The sequence below is a fragment of the Danio rerio genome, chromosome 19 (assembly GCF_052040795.2).
Source record: "Danio rerio strain M-AB ecotype USA chromosome 19, GRCz13ab, whole genome shotgun sequence".
Lineage (NCBI taxonomy): Eukaryota > Metazoa > Chordata > Actinopteri > Cypriniformes > Danionidae > Danio > Danio rerio.
The window spans coordinates 40,026,995-40,045,096 of NC_141039.2; the positions used below are offsets into that span (position 1 = coordinate 40,026,995).

An 18,102-nucleotide genomic window follows, 5' to 3' on the forward strand; every position below is an offset into this window, starting at 1 on the left:
GCATACCTCAGTTGTAACGAGTGCTTATTTGAGTTACTGTTGCCTTCATATCAGCTCAAACCAGTCTGGCTATTCTCCTCTGACATCAACAAGGCATTTGCGCCCACAGAATTGCCGCTCAATGGATATTGTCTCTTTTTCAGACCATTCTTTGTAAACCCTAGAGAAGGTTGTGCGTGAAAATCCCAGTAGATCAGTTTCTGAAAAGCTCAGACCAGTCCGTCTGGCACCAACATTCATACCACGTTCAAAGTCACTTAGATCACCATTTTTCCCTATTCTGGTGCTTGGGTTGACCATGTCTACATGCCTACATGCATTTAGTTGCTGTCATGCGATTGGCTGATTAGAAACTTGTGTTAACGAGCAGTTGGACAGGTGTACCTAATAAAGTGACCGGTGAGTGTTTATTGTGGTGTTCTAATGCTGTATGTCCTTCTTTCTTTTTTGTACTACAATAGGAGATTTAATCAATTTTAAAGCACACACATACCTATATATTATTGCTGTCACTTTAATGCCGAAATACATTGCAAAATTTTGATCTTGTACTGTGAATACACAGCACTCTATGTGGGTCAAAATGGTCCAGAATAAAATATGATATATGCTTCTTGGCACTGCATGTTTTGTCATTGAAATGGTAATTTAATGATTTAGACTGCAGTTTGTGGGTCAGATTTTGCCTGGGGACCAAAATGCCTTAATTAACATATGAAATATGCCAGTCTAAACTTTTATATAAATACTGTATAATACAAATTTAAAAATGGACTAAATTAAAGAAGAGACTTTTATTTTTTTTTATGATCTCTTTTTATATGTTTTTTTTTAAATGAACCATGCCTTTAAGATGCACATAATTCACACTGTAAATGTACAGATATTACCACATATACAATTAGAAGACCTGTTTACACCAAGAATGATAGCTATATATACATATATATATATACAGATAATAAGCATAAAAATATATGAAAGCTATTGAAAATTAATGTTGAAAATGAATTGTTTGCTGTGAACACTCAACAAGAGTTAACATATAAATAAATAAATAAATAAATAAATAAATAAATAAATAAATAAATAAATAAATAAATAAATAAATAAATAAGACATCATCAATCCGAGTAAATGGTATTTCAGTGCACTAAAAAGCTGGCAAAATCCAAAAACTGAAACAATGGCCATTACTCTATTTCTCGCTACTCAGTCTTCTGCAACACTTTGACCCATTTAAGTCCAGATGTCTTGCTGCAGTGAGGTATAATATGATTTGTTCAAGGTCACCTCTTTCTTTGTCCCGCCTCACAGACGGGCAGACGGTGAATATGTTGTTTTGGCACTGGTGCCGAGTCGCCTGCATAAATGAAATTAACTGTGTTAGTCCTCAGAGTCAGTGTGAGTCTCGCTGAACTCCGTCTCTCCCTCATTAACTTTGAGAAGGAATAGTGTGCAGCCTCATCAGAAAGTGACAGCGCTCGATAGACGAAATGTCAGGTGGCGTCTGGTACTTTTCTATCAGGGGACAGTCAGACGCAGGTGAGGTTTAACATGTCTGAGATGTATAAGGGCTAGATGTACAGCTGATATTACATTTCCATTTTCCCACCACTCAGTCACTGATTTATTCATGAGGACTCTTGATTTGATTTTCTTCAGGGCTAAGGGCCTATGCGTTTTGTCTGTTTTATTTTATTTTATTTTATTTTATTTTATTTTATTTTATTTTTCATAATTTTTTAGATAATTTATTTTTATTTAATATTTTATTTATTTTTATTTTATTTTATGTGTTTCAAGTTTAAAATGATTTGTTTTATTGGAATATTAATAAACATCTTATTCATAATTTTTATTGTATTTTATTTACATTTTATATTTAAATTTAAGGTTGTTAGATATTTTTTTAATTAATTAAATGTTTTTGTTTACTACATTGTATTATCAATTTGTGTTGTTTGTATTTTTTATTCAAGTTTATTGTTTTATTTTATTTTTCATGTTATATTTGAATTTTATTTTATTTTATTTATTTTAAAAGTTTTAATTTAAAAAAAATGTTTATTTAATTGTACTATCAATTTGTATTTTTATTTTATTTTAAGCATGTTTATTGTTTTATTCTATTTACATTTTATATTTAAATTTAATATTATTTTATTATTTTATTTGATATTTTGTTATGTTTGTATATTAAATGTTATTTTATTGTATTATCAGTTTGTTTTTTGTTTTTTATTTTATTAATGCTTATAATTTAATTTTTTTATCTAATATTTCATTTCATTTATGTTATATTTAATATTTTTATTAATTATATTATTATTATTATTATTATTATTATTATTATTATTATTATTATTATTAACTATATATTAGTATTAATGAACATTTTTTATATTCAATTTATTTTATATTAAATTTTATGTATTGGTTAATTTAGCAATTCATTTTAATTGATTAAATATTATTTTTTTAATTTTTTTATTTTTACTTTTTTATCCTTTTTTATTTATGTTTATTATTTTATTTTATTTACATTTCTATTTGAATTTAATATTATTAGATTTTATTTTATTTTATTTGTTTTAATTAAAAAAAATATTTAATTGAAATATCAATTTGTATTTTTAATATTTTATTTTATTAAATTTATTTTATTTACATTTTAGATTTTAATTTAATATTTTTAGATTTTATTTTATTTTTTTATTAATTAAATGTTTATGTTTAATTTAATGTATTATCACTTTATGTTTTATTTATTTTATATACGTTATATTTAAATTTTATTATTATTATATTGTATTTTTATTTTATATTAACATTTCCATTTCAATTTAATTACTGCACTTTTTTAAATAGTTTGTATCATTTAAGATTTTATTTAACAATTTTTTATATTCAATTTATTTTATATTTAATTTCATGTTTTGGTTCATTTAACATTTCATTTTAATTGATTAAATATTTACAGTTTTATTAGTTTTTTTTACTTTATTTTTATTTAGTTTAGTTCATATACTGTATTTTTGGATGTTTTACTTAATTTAACATTTACTTTTTATTATATCTTTTTTTATTGTTATTTAATTTTATCATCATTTGAATCTAACTAGTCTTTTTTATAAATAGGTCTTTTTTTAAAACACAGCTGTTTGGTGCTCTTTTTAGTCTATTACGATTTTGTCTTGTTTTCCAAATTAAAGATTTAAAAAGGCGCATGAATGTCCGTAATGGCCTGTAATGATTTTCTCCTGATGTGTATGTGCATCAATGCCAGCAGTTTGAGGAAGTCTAACTGTTCCTCAAACAGTCCTCATTGTTCGCTCTCCTCTCATTTATTGATCCCTGTTGTCTGGTGCTGATGAGAATGGATCTGTTGTGTCCCGTGGGGTCGTGTGGTGTCATCTGACTCAGTGGGTTTTCTCGCACTTTGGGCTTTTTTACAGGGGTGTGGGGTTCACCGATCGATACCGGCACTGCTGCACAGTCCACAGAGGGGCTGCTGTCCAAAACTAGCTCTTTCACATGACCTCTAGGAGCACACACTGCTCTTTTTTACTTATTTATTTATTACCTTTTTAAGTCTTTCATTTATTTATTTGCTTATTGATCTATTTATTTATTTACTTTTTCAGACTTTCATTTATTTATTTATTTACTTTTCATTCTTTTATTTATTTACCTTTTCATTCTTTTATTTATTTATTTACTTTTTTCATTCTTTTATTTATTTATTTACTTTTTTATTCTTTTATTTATTTATTTATTCATTTATGTATTTTATCTTATTTTTCAGACTTAAAGCTATTATTTTTTAATGTAAGTTTTCATTTATTTATTTATTTTATTTATTTTTTTATTCTTTTATCTATTTACTTTTTAGACTTTCATTTATTTATTAATTTATGTTTTTATTTATTTATTTATTTATTTATTTACTTTTTTCATTCTTTTATTTATTTATTCATTTATTTTTTCAGACTTTATTTATTAATGTATGTTTTTATTTATTTATTTATTTATTTATTCATTCTTTTATCTATTTACTTTTTTAGACTTTCATTTATGTATTTATTAAGTTATGTTTTTATTAATTAATTTATTTACTTTCTTACATTCTTTCTTTCATTTATTTATTTACTTTTATTTTTAATTTTTTTGTATTTTTTATTTATTAACTTTTTTTGGTCTTTTAATTACTTATTTATTTATTATTTTGGATTTTATATAATGTTTTTGTCTGTTTTACTTTTCATTGTGGTTGTTGTACTGACTTTTTTACTGTTTACTATTTTGCTTTGTTATTTGTTTTTGTTTAATTTTTGTGTCCTTATTGTTTGTTTTGTTGGCATATTTTAATTTTGCTTCGTTTTTATTGTTTAGTTTATTAGCTTTCTTTCAAGTTTACTATGCTTTTCCCCTTGTTTTGTGTTATTTGTTTGATTTGATTTTGCATATGTTTTGCTTGCTTGCTTATATTTTTGATTGAACTATTTGCTTTATTTATTCGTTTTATAAGCTTTGTTATATATTCTTTTTTTTTAGTTTTTGTCTGCCAATTGTTTGATATTTATTTTATGTTATTTGCAGTTTTATTGTTTATTTTGGGCTTATTTGTTTATTTTTATTTATGAATTTTGTTGTTTATACAGTTAGTTAGTTAGTTAGTTAGTTAGTTAGTTAGTTAGTTAGTTAGTTAGTTAGTTAGTTAGTTAGTTAGTTAGTTAGTTAGTTTTATGATTATTTATTCTGATTTTCTGCTTTGTGTCTTTATGACTTAATTTCATTTTACACTTTGCACCTAATAAAAATGCAGCGTTCATTTTCTGTCATTTCAGTGGCTGCATTTGGTTTTTTCACCAGCATTTGCATACAATTTCATGCAACTGAATGCATCTCAGAGTCATTTTCTCTCCAGGGAGCACAGCTATCACATGCTGTTTGACATTTAAAGAGTCAATGCACATTGCAATTCAATCTAAAATATTAAGCAGGAAACAAATGTGAAAAAAAGAAAGAAAAACATGCAATTCTTCTGAAATGTTATATGATTAATGAATGAATGCACAACACAAATGCTATAATAATAACTACCCTTGTATGCATTAAGGTCCTACATTACATATTATAGCAGATACATGGTATAAACACAGCCTTGATGAATGCCTTTTTAACTGTTTGTTTGTGTATACTTATATCAAAGAGTTAATGTGTGAGTGAGTGTTAGTGTGCACAATCTGACATAGAGTAAGGATGACAGCTCTTGGCTGTGGAACACATCCGCATTGTGAGTTCTCTGTGTGGTTTGATTTATTTAAACCCAGAAAGACATGTGCATTAATATATATCATTTGACATGACATCAAATGAGCCTTTGCTTTATCTTTTTTTGAAACCTGTTAGTGTAATTCTTTGAGCATAGGGGTTTTAATTTGTTACAGTTTGCAATTAATTTGAATCTGTAATTGCTTAGTTATTAGTTGCTGGGTGATGTGAGACAAATCTCATATTACAATATAAATCATCTCCTATGCTGATTATAAAACATATTGTAAAGTATATTTTCTGTAAAATTAGTCAATCAATGGTTTATAAATATACTCATTTTATTAGGTACACCTAACTAGTACTGGGTTGGACCCCCTTTTGCCTTCAGAACTGACTTAATCCCTCGTGGCATAGATTCAACAAGGCACTGGAAATATTCCTCAGAGATTTTAGTCCATATTGACATGATAGCAGCACACAGTTGCTGCAGATTTGTCTCCCGTTCCACTTCCAAAGGTGCTCTATAGGATTGAGATCTGGTGACTGTGGAGGCCATTTGAGTACAGTGAGCTCTTTGTTTCTGCCATTAACATGAACACTCACCAATTACAAAAAATATATATTTCAATAACAGTTACAGCAATACAACAATAACTGCAATCTGTGTTTGGTGTATTACAGTAAGGGAAGCCCTAATGCGTCTACTAATGCCTAGTTCAGACTGCGTGATTTTAGCCCCGATTTTGGCTCGCCGACAGGTTTTGAGAAATCGCCGACAAATGCCTGAAATCACTGGCAAATCGCCGCTCGTACACGTGAGTGACAATCACACAGTATGAACATTTAAAGACGCGATCTGAGAGAATCGCCAATGAGTCGCCGATGCCTGTGAGATATTTGGCATGCTAAATATCTGGAGCTGTCGGCGATTCAAATCATGCCGTGTGAATTGAGTTTTGACTGAAAATAACATCAGCGATCGCCTACAGCCAATGAGAGAGCAGCTTTCACTTGTGTGTGCGTGTGTGTATACCTGCTGCAGGCCAGCGGGTGGCTGGGGGAGAAGGTAAAAGCGCTCTTTTTCGGTTTATTTGGACCCACGAAATGGAGGAAAAACTAGTGGAGGTTTGACTGGATTCAGGAGCAACCGTGTCTGTTTGACGTTTCATACAGAAAGAAATTAGTTTATTATCAACGTTGAGGAGAAATTGCTAATTTCCTTTAAACCCAGGTGAGCAAACATGTACATGTTCTACCCCATTAAAGGCTTCTTTCTCATTATGTAGTTAATAACAAAATATATACACGTGTTTTTGGCTGTGAGACGTAGTTTGGACGAAGTTGTCGGCGATTCTTCCTATAGTAAAGTCATGCAATGTGAATGTCCCAGTCGCCGATCCATCTTGCAGTGTAAACAAAGCAGCGACGAAACACAAGCCCAGACAGTCAAGCAGTGTGAAAACATCTGTGACACGACTACTTTGAAAATCATGCAGTCTGAACTCGGCATAAGTGAGGTACAGCTCATAACTTTTCTGTGTTGTGAGAATTAAAGGGCCTTGAATCCCCCATCTCAGCAGTGTGTTTTCACACCTCTAGTTTGAAAAAAGTTAGGAGAGTGGGTGTGTCTAGCTCCGTTTAGGTGGGTGTGTCAGGGGAGGGAAAGAGGGAAGGTTTTGCATAAAAATGGGAGTTTCCGTTTGGGCACGCGCTGATTTTTACAGGCCAAGTCTGAACCAAGTCTTTCTCATGAATTAATGCTGCACACTATGAGATGTCAGAATGTACTCGCAGGTACTGACATCCATTCTCCACGCTGGAATTTGCACATAAAATATTGCTAAATAAAATGCTAAATGAAACATTATATTTCAAGCTTGCACCTTTCTCATCATGCTGTTATTCATGTAAATATCTGCGTCCCAGTGTCGGCATCTATGATTGCAGTCGTCTAAAAGTTTAAAAAAGGATTAGTGAAAACAATTTATTTCACCAACGCACAAAATAAATTATAGAGCATTTATAGAGAAACAATAGACTTTTTATTTCATCCATGCAATGGATATCGTCATATTGCACAGTCCTATCTCTAGTCTTATTTTGGGTTTGGAGTTTTGAGAATTGAACACTCTATATTTGGTTATTTTCCAGGTGAATTTGTGGACCGGCAGCTGTGTCGCGATGCCATACTTCCCATGCCTGTGCTGTGTGAAGTGTCCTGTCCTAAAGACTGTGTGCTCAGTCCCTGGACGTCCTGGACTCTATGCTCCAACACCTGCTCAGGGAAGAACTCAGAGGGCAAGCAGACCAGAGCGCGCTCCATCCTGGCCTACAATGCTGGAGACGGTACGGTTTTACATTTAGCAAACCACTTCTTTTCAAAACCCAAACAGTGTGGTTGCTGTATACCAGCTGCTGTTCTGTGAGGCAATGATAATGTAAATTACAGTATATGACATTTAAATCTACTTTGACATCTATGCATATTTTGTTCAAAGTAACTTAAAGTGTATCATAAGTATACCATTGAGGTGAGTGTGATTTTGCCAAGTAGGATGTGATCTTCAATTAACATCTATGTTGAAGCTGGAATGTCATTTTTGTTCAAAAGTATAATCCATACCTATTCCATTTTTGTTTGTCATTTTACAACTAAACCCAAACCTAACTGTAAATTATTTACCAAATCAGAGTGAAATAATAGTTGCATAACAATAACCTAGAACTGTAAACCTAAACTTAATATGAACTATAAACATATCCCTTAATTCTGATTAGATTAGAATGTTGTTTCAGGACTAACATAGATGTTAATCCAGGAACATGTCTGTCTTGGAAATGACACTAACCACACAACTGATCAGTTCGTTTCGATGGGAATCGAACCTACAACCTTGCTATACTCTTTGAGCTACATGAAAGCTTTATGTTTAGTAAAACAATCACATGTAAAAAACAAAACAAAAGATGTAGATAAGTATGCTGACTGTAGTTTTATTCAGATTAACCTTTTGTCATCCATAATATTATTATCATAATCAGTGGTAAACCACGCAAATAGCACCTCATCATTACAATGTTGAATTGTAACTGTTGTATGTGGTTTCCATGAGCATTAATTGTTAAAGTGTAAACACAAATGCACAAATGTTTCAGCTTATCAAGAATTACTTTAATTTTATTCCAGTACTTGTTTAAAACACTTTTACTTGATTGCATTGATAATAGAATACATTTTCTGCTAGAATAAAAGTCCCAGTCCTGCTCCAATGTCATGGTGTGGTTGCCGGTACTACAAATCTTTACAAGTAGTATAAGGTACTAATATAAATCCATGATAGAAGGATATTATTTAAAAAAATCTGTCTCTTGTACTACAAAAAGGTGATTTTATGAAAGCTTTGACATTATGTGCATGCAGATTTTACAGATGATGGCAAAATGATTGACATTTTAATTAGTTTTCAAATATTTTCCAAGTGATGTTACATGGAGCATGGATTTTTTCCACATTATTTCATTATATTTTTCATCAAGAGAAAGTCTTTTTTTAATTTTAGTTTGGATTTAGTTGGAGTTTCTTTTTACTTCTGAGATTAATTTTTAGCCCCCTTCAGTCCCCACCTTCTTGTAAAATATTCAACACAGGCTCATTGGGAAAACTGTCCCCCGTATACATTTCTGGAGAGCGCGAATTATGTTGAAAGAAACACTTATGGCTGCATCTTGTCTTTAAAACGAATGCTATGGGGTTGTATGACACTGCCGATGGCTTATGTATTTCTTCGCGCTTACCAGTTGACCACTTATCTCAGTGTGGACGGCTTGTCCACAGTTACCAGTTTGCCCTGTGGCTTGTCGCATACGTTGACGGACTTGAGACGCAGATAGGAGTTGACCGAGATAAGGGGGTTCGAGTCCGGTGAAGAACGGTTCCAGAAAGCAGATAAAATAAAAGGCAAAACATAACAGAGTAAATAACAGGGTGAGAATGTGGTAAGATCAGAAAATGTGGCAAAAAGCAGGCAGCCCTGAAGGCTTTTCTATTTCCTGTTGGGTTTAGGGAAAGCTGTGGGTGGGTCAATCTGTGCTTTTAAAACACTATCGGTTGGGCTGAGGGAAGTGGGTGGGTGGGGTTATCGGTCAGTCAGTCAGTCAGTTGACAGCGGCCTCAGATGGATTTTCTCAAGAACAGCAGGCACAAATAGCACTCGCGAATGACATTTGAGATCTGAAAAAGTGTACACAGCGGCCTCTGGTGGATTCGTGAAAACAAAACCCATCATAATGAAACTGCAGGCCCAGAGACCCAACCCTACAGCAGGTGGCACTGTCTGAGAAAACGATAGGTCAGGAAGTGCAAGTCTGAGCGTGCAGTTAGATCTCCAGGTCTGCAGCTTAACCTTACTCACAAAACCTGCAAAAAAAAAAAAAAAAAAACTTACCTTTTGGGACATATTTTGCACTGTCAATATTAACGCTGGGTTGAAAATATTATGCAATATCATGAAATAATATAATAATAATAATATAATATCATAATAGCAAAGACAAAATAAATTGGTTATCAGAAATTAGTTATTAAACCTATTAGAAGTTTAAAAAAAAGTGTTAAAGAGTTTAAACAGCATAAAATTTAATACAAAAATAATTACAATAGCACAGGAGGTGATCGTTTTGTTTTTTAAATTTATGTTCATAAAACATCAAAACCAACCAAAACATCAAAGGGCATCAAATGTAAATTTCTTTCTTTAAGGAATATTTATTTTGGTGAATAATTTTCATAGGAATCCGTTTAAATGCATTTGTCGTCGGTATGTGAAGGATAATCTTTTTTTTTTTCTTCAGTTTTTATTTCCATCAGTGGATTTGTATCCATGCAGGCATTCAAGCAGACATGAAGAGATTTTGAATGCATCTATCGCACCTTTCTCCCTTGTTAGTTGCACATCCTTCCAAAAAAAAGCGGCCCTTCGCAAGGTAATGAGGGTCTCGGAGCGTTAAGTGATTCAAACCTCAGGTGAGCTCAGGCTGTAAGTGTGTATCTGATGTGTAATAGACTGATGGATAAGTGGTTGCTTTGGGCTAAACCTCTTCCTTCCTTCTACCAGAAATCCATTTCCACAACACACAGCTTGAGGGAACGCGACTCGTGCTGCTAGCCAAGAGCTAATCGGCTTGGTTTGCTTTAACGTCACATCGTTTTACGCTCATGCTATAGGGCTGGAATCAAAGGTAGCGTGTTTGCTGCGTCTGTAGAGCGGGATTTGCTTTATAAATGACAGTTTTAGCACAAATGTGTGGCAGCGTATTGAGCAATAGAGCTTTCTGCCCCGTGGCGAATTGCACTACGTGCTGCAGTGCTCGGATTATTAGCCATCAAACGATTCAGGAGACGGTGCGCCAAATTGATGACAAGCGTCTGAGAAAGCAGGTGTGTGCTGACAGTGGCATGAAGTTTAGTAGATCTGGTTTTGCCCGCCATCTGCCTGTGTGTGAGGTGATGAAGAGGATAGCGTGAAGCAGTGGTCATTTGGTGTTCTTGTTGTGCATGACGAATGAATAGAGGAGGCTAGGAGGAGTAGAACTGTAAAACACCACAAGAGTTATCTCATTTTAGTGCATAAAATTGGGGTGTGGGATGTTTAGGACTGTTATGGATAAATAGATTTAAAACACTTAATAGATTTTGTTAACACTAAAACTGGCAATAGATGGCAGTAAGTAATTGTTTTAATGAGTGAGTCAGTCAAGTCAAGTCGAGCTTTATTGTCATGTGTGGACATACAGAGGAACAAAATGTTGTGTCTTGCAGGACAACGGTGCTTCACTATCATATATACAAACACAACACTGGACATAAAAGCTATTTTAAAAAACCTGTACATTACTAACATATACTATAAAATACTTAAACTATACACATAAGACAGGCTATACAAGTACTTTTACACTTTTGATGAAACAGAGCACAATGAGCGATAACGAACTGACAAGATACAAAGAAAACAGTACACAGATATAGGCATGATAATTAGCCACAGCTGATATGAACGATCAGCACAGCTGATCAGCAAAATAAACAATAACAGAGACACACCAGGAAGTGCGCACAACCTGCAGCCCTGACACCATTCACTTCCATAAAATTTGATTTTTACTACTGGATGTCAGTGGTTTCCATTGAGAAGAGAAAAGAGACGCTTATAAAAGTTAGAACCACTTGAGGGTGAGTAAATAGTAAGTGTTTTGTTATTGTCGTTTGTTTGTTTGTTTGTTTTTTGGAGTGAACTGTTCATCCCATGATCATTTAAATATATTTAGCTTACATAAAATCCATTGTTCTGGGTATGTTTGTTGCACATTTCATATGACAAATACACTAGAGGGCACTGTGTCTACAGTTTTGCGAATCTGAAATACATTTCTTATGCTTTGTTCACACTTGATGCAGTACACATACAAATCGCAATATTCGCATGTAAATAGATGCATGAACATTTCAAATTTACCCACTTGATTTGCAATTCACAATTGATGTGGATTCACATCATGGCTGGGGCATTTGTCTGCCCTGTGACTCTAGCTTCATTGCTAAACAGCTAACATGGATTTTATTGAAAGAGTAGCAGTGCTTTATGTGCTTTAGGAAGGCTGAAAAACACCTTAGATTTGTTTGGCACCGTTTCTGGGTGCACTACATCCTTTCAGAGGTGCGCCCAGCTATACTTGGATGACAGAAGCTTTCAGCAATGCGTCCGACTGAGCCGGGCACAATTTGATGACCTAACCCATTCTCTAAACCCAACCACCGGACTTCAAAAAGTTGTCAATATGAAAAAAAAGCATATGTTTTAAATTACAAATCATAGACATTGTTAAGATGTATTGTGTTATTTATTTGGTGTGAGATTTGCAAAGAATTACATGAAAATAATCCCTTATTTGTCCATAAAATGCCCCTAATTTGTAAATATCTTTAGTGTGAAAAGGATCGAAATTTGTTGGCTTTTTGCTGCCCCGTAGTGTTATTTTACCAGGAACGCCAGTCACAACAATTTAAGCTAAAACACATATTTCCAATGAACCTGTGTTGGAACTATCCCTTTAAGCATGTCACGTCATCCTACATCAAGAAAAGCTTAACGCCAAACTAAAGGTGTATGTGAACTGCAGTGGTGTGGCGATGGACCAAGAACATGCAATTACTCTGGGCTGCGCAGACTCACTTTGGTAATTGTACAACGGATTAGTCTTCATCTGAGTCACAGGTCAATAAATAACCGGAGGGAGTGTTAATCCCCATTTGAAACAATGCGATTCTGGTGCAGCTTTTGAAGCTCTGCTAATGCATTGCCCGGCATGCCCTCAAACACTATTAGATGCTTTGTAAATCAAATACCCATCCTTTTCCAGTTTTTTTCAAGGCCATTATGTTGTTGTTGCTCATGGCAAGTGTTTTCTTATGGCGCTCACATGTCTAATGAAGTGTATGATAATAGTCGATATGCTTTTTATAAATGAGAATCTAAAGGGCTGCATTGCTACAAAAGATGAGTCAATTATTCTTTTTTTTTTTTTTTTTTGAACAAGGAGCACTGCTTGATACATGGTTTGTCCACTTTTCTCATTCACCGATTTGCCGTTTTCCCATTGATCGACGTGTGGTTGTTGATGCGCTCCATTGAGATAATAGCTGACCGCTCCATGGGGAATCTGATGCTTTACCTTGACTGTAGGTTGTTATGAAAACCAAGCAATGCCTGGTAAATATATTTTAGCGTGGCATTCATGTTAACTATGGTGCCTGCAGTAACCGTATAATATACTTCACGATTATAATTATGTATAATCTAACTGTATAATTTAGGCCCAATCCCAATTTTATTTTTCTACCCCTTCATCTTCCCTTTGGCCCTTAAAACAGAGTGTGAGCTCTACTTGTTAGCCCTACTCCTTCAAGCTAAAGAGAATTCGGACACCCCTAACTCTTCACGTGAACGCGCAAAACAAGGGGTAGGGGAAAGGGGAAGGGCTAAGGGGGAGAATTGAGATTGGGCCTAAGTTGTTTGTTGTTCTGTAATAGAAACGACAGTCCTTAAAACAACATCTAAAGACTTAAGATGTTGCTTTGGTGCATTTAAAAAAATAAAATAAACAATTCAAATGAGGGAAAAAGCTAGCAAAGAACTGTTAGGTAATGTTAAAATACTTCATGTACATGCCATAGGTTCAAAAAGGGAAAAGAGTGCAAGGTTGAAGTTGAAGTCAGAGTTATTAGCCCCCCTTTTGAATTTTTTACATTTATTTATTTATTTTTATTTTTATTTATTTCTTATTTTTTTACCAAGCAAGGACATTTTCACAGTATGACTGATAATATTTTTTTTCTTCTGGAGAAAGTCTTATTTGTTTTATTTTAGCTAGAAGAAAATCAGTTTTAAATTTTTTAAAAGCCATTTCAAGATCTAAATTATTAGCTATATTTTTGATAGTCTAGAGAACAAACCATCATTACACAATAACTTGCCTAGTTACCCTAACCTGCCTAGTTAACCTAGTTAAGCCTTTTGTTAAAAATCTCTAGTCAAATATTATTTACTGTCATGACGGCAAAGATAAAATAAATCAGTTATTAGAAATCAGTTATTAAATCTATTATGTAGAAATGTGTTGAAAAAAATCTTCTCTCCTTTAACAGAAATTGGAGAAAATATTAACAGGGGAGCTAATAATTCTTACTTCAACTGTATGAATATATATATTATGTAAAAATGTGGTTTATATTAATCAAATATTTTTTATCTTTACTGAAATTATGAAATTGTTCTTTGGTGAATATACAAATATGAATAAAACGAATGTAATAATAACTTCATTATTATTAACAATAACTTAATATTAATATATATATATATTTTTTATATATATATATAAATTTTTTTTTTTTAATTGAACATAAAACAATTATCATTAATAATAACATAATACTTGGTGGTAATTATATTAAAGGGATAGTTTACTCAAAAAAATGAAAATCTCCTCACAATTTACTCACACTCAAGTGTCACTAAACTTTTATGAATTTCTTTTTCCTGTTGAACTCGAAAAAAAAGATATTCTAAAGCAAAAATCCATTTACATTTATATTAGGAACAAAAATACTCCAGAAGTCAATATCTGCTGCTTTCCAACACAATATCTTTATTTTGTATTGGATAGAAGAAAGAAACTCAAACAGTGGGGTGCAAGTAAATGATGACAGAATTTTTTAATTTTTTGGATTCACTATCTCTTAAAGGATACTACTGTAATAATATTCACAATATGGTCACACCACTTTAATCGTTTTAAATGAATTTTGTAGTACCGGACATAACAGGAATAGTATGCTGATTGATTTTTTTGTTTTTGTTTTATAGGGTATAAAAATTATGACTTTTGCGGTACTTTTACACCTGCACAGTAATATGATAGAATAAATAGGTCTTCTGTCAAAACAAACTGAAACTATAGATTCCAAACTTGCAACATTACAACTTAAGCATCTGAAAAAATCAAATCAAATCAATTAAATCCTACATCAAACGTTTATGATTCAACCAGCAACATAACCCCTCCATGACCCTCTTTATCTTCCAGGTGGAGTTCAGTGCCCCAACAGCAGTGCCTTGCAGGAGGTGCGCAGCTGCAATGATCACCCCTGCACTGTGTACCACTGGCAGACGGGGCCCTGGGGCCAGTGCATAGAGGACACCTCCGTCCCGTCCGCCAACAGCTCTATCAGCCGGGCCGTACCAGGAACTGCTGTTAATGATGCCTTCTGCTCAGTCGGCATGCAGACGCGGAAAGTCATCTGTGTCCGGGTCAATGTGGGCCAGGTGCCGCCTAAAAAGTAAGTGTTTACAATATATTCCATGCAATACATTTTCATTGGTTGGTATATAAATATATTGCCTTCAGGCATTAGAGTATTTTTTTTACCTTTTTTGTTGCACCTCGGTAAGTGGTACCTCAACAACTCACACTGTAAAAAATATCAGTTTCTTTATTTGTTTTTACTTTTATATACGGTTGTATTTGCATTATGGGACTTCGACTTTTGATGTTAAAAAATTTATCTACAGTTTAACAAACGGACTTTTATTGATATTAGATTAGTTTAGATTCAACTTTAAAGCCATATAGGTTTGAGTTAAAAAGTGCAACTGTGGGTGATATTTACAGATGGATGTACTATGAACATTATACACATGATGCATTAGCTATGAACAAAAAATAACAATAGATGAATGTATGTACAGGTTGTTATTAATAATCAGAAGTGTGCAGATAGATGTGAACATAATTACAAATATACAATCAAAGTCAGAATGATTACCCCCCCCCCCCCCTAATTATTAGCCCCCTGTTTATTTTTTCCCCCAATTTCTGTTTAACAGAGAGAATAATTTTTTCAACACATTTCTAAACATAATAGTTTTAATAACTTAATTCTAATAGCTGATTTATTTTTTCTTTGTCATGATGACAGTAAATGTTTTTGACTAGATATTTTTCAAGACACTTCTATACAGCTTAACTAGGTTAAGTAGGCAGGTTAGGGTAATTAGGCAAGTTATTGTATAATGATGGTTTGTTCTGAAGACAATTGAAAAATGATCTAGCTTAAAGGGGCTAATCATTTTGACCTTAAAAGGGTTTAATTAATAACTGCTTTTATTCTAGCCAAAATAAAACAAATAAGACTTTCTCCAGAAGAAAAAATATTCAACTTTAATTGGATATGTACAGTGGTTATGTACAATTCAAAATGAATTAAATCAGTGCAATGTAGTGTGATGAATATGTGCAATTTTTTATGTCACAAAATTACAATTTATTACTTTAAATTCTTAAAAGAATTAATAAAAGTCACTTTTTTTTTAATTTTCAAGGTTTAACATTGTTGGAAGAAAGATCAAAATCCTTATAATGCAATTCAAAAGCATAAATAAACAGGAAAAAACAGAAAACAAAAACATGAATCACAAAATATGGAAAACTGCTAATTTACAGATATTTTTTACTATAAATAATAATAATTTTAGATATATTTCCCTCTCCCCATAACACATCTGAATGTTAAAATGAACATCAATGATCTAATTATTTACCTTATTCTTAATAAGACAGTTTTATGATTAAGTACTTTACATTGGTTCCATTTAGAATACTCCTTTCATGTTCCTATTCTTATATAATAGCACTTCATTACAACCCCACACCATCTGACACTGCCTTCAGAATTTCATGTAATAAAATATAGTTTGTCTTCATTATGGCATTTTATTTTTAATTTTTCCACAGTTTTTATAGAGACCTCTGTGAAACCCAACATTGTTACATACTTATTTATATCTTTTTTTAATAACACCTAGGCCCAATCCCAATTCTCCTCCTGAGCCCTTCCCCTTACCCCTACTCTTCGTTTTGCGCATTCATGCGAAAGGGTAGGGTTATCCCAGTTCTCTTTAGCTTGAAGGCGTAAAACTAAGGGGCAAGAAATTTTCCCAGAATCTACAATGGCAAAATGGCTGCACACGGAAGTAAAGAGATGCACAAATTAGTGTGTGTTTTTTTTTTTTCTGTTGAACATGAAAGAGGATATTTTGAAGAATGCTGGAAACCGGTAACCACTGACTTCAATAGTATTTGTTTTTCCTAGTATAGATATCAGTGGTTACAGGTTTTTTTTTACAGCGTTGTTTAAAAATATCTTCCTTAGTATTTAAGAGAAAAAAAATACTCAGATTGTTTGGAACAAGTAAAGGGTGAATAAATGATGACAGCATTTTCGTTTTTGGATGAACTTTCCCTTTAATTCAATCACATTTTGAGTTTTGACTTTATTTCTAATAACTGCATTGAACTTCAGTATCTGAGGGAAATGAACCGAGGTTGACAAGGACGATCCATTATTTGATTGATTTAAAAGCATATCTGTGTTATGTTGAGTTTAGGTTGTATACGGAGCTGCTTAAATTGTGCTGAACAGTTTAATAGAGCACAGCATTCGATATTCATTTTCTCTATAGGGAAATTGATTTTTAACAGTAACTGATAAATCTTTTAAGACAGGCCTGCTGTGAGCTACGGGGTTGTTAATTGATTGAAAATGGTCTTATTAAATCTGTTTGTTCTGATCGATTCAGTTTATTTTTAAACAATCCTGTTCAATTGTTGAATTTATTTAGAAGAACTACATTACCCATGATCCAGTGCATTTATTCCACCAATTAGAGAGTTGCAGATTCAAAATAGATATTTACTCCACACATTTCTATGAAACACTGCAGATGACATAGTTGGCTCTTTAATTACTTGGATATTTATTTTATTTTATGTTTTTATTTTATTATTTTTCATTATTTTTATTAAATATTTTTTCATCTAAAAAATATATTAAAAAAACCCTAATTGGTTGTAATTTTTGGTATTTTATTATTATTTTATTTTATAGCATGTGTTGCTTTTTTATTCATTTTATTTTATTTTATTATTTTATTTTATTTTATTTTAGAATTTTTATTTTATTTTATTAGTTCAATAAATATTTAATAAATATTTTTTCATCTTAAAATATATACAAATATATCCGTAATAGATTGTAATTTTTTGTATTTTGTTTTATTTTGTAACATGCATTGCTTTAGTTTTATTTATATTATTTTATTTTATTTTTATTTATTTTTTATTAATTATTTAATTTTATTTTTATTAGTTTAATAAATATTTATGAAATATTTTTAATCCTAAAATATATACAAAAATATCCCT

At 32.1% G+C, this 18,102-nt stretch overlaps 1 protein-coding gene across 1 annotated transcript in view; it reads left to right on the forward strand.

Moving 5' to 3' along the window:
• Positions 1 to 18,102, forward strand: part of thsd7aa (thrombospondin, type I, domain containing 7Aa) — a 215,681-nt gene that overhangs the window by 126,437 nt on the left and 71,142 nt on the right. The window contains 2 exon segments of the mRNA NM_001122760.1: positions 7,432 to 7,626; positions 14,926 to 15,178. Of these exon segments, the coding sequence (NP_001116232.1) occupies positions 7,432 to 7,626; positions 14,926 to 15,178 (448 nt within the window).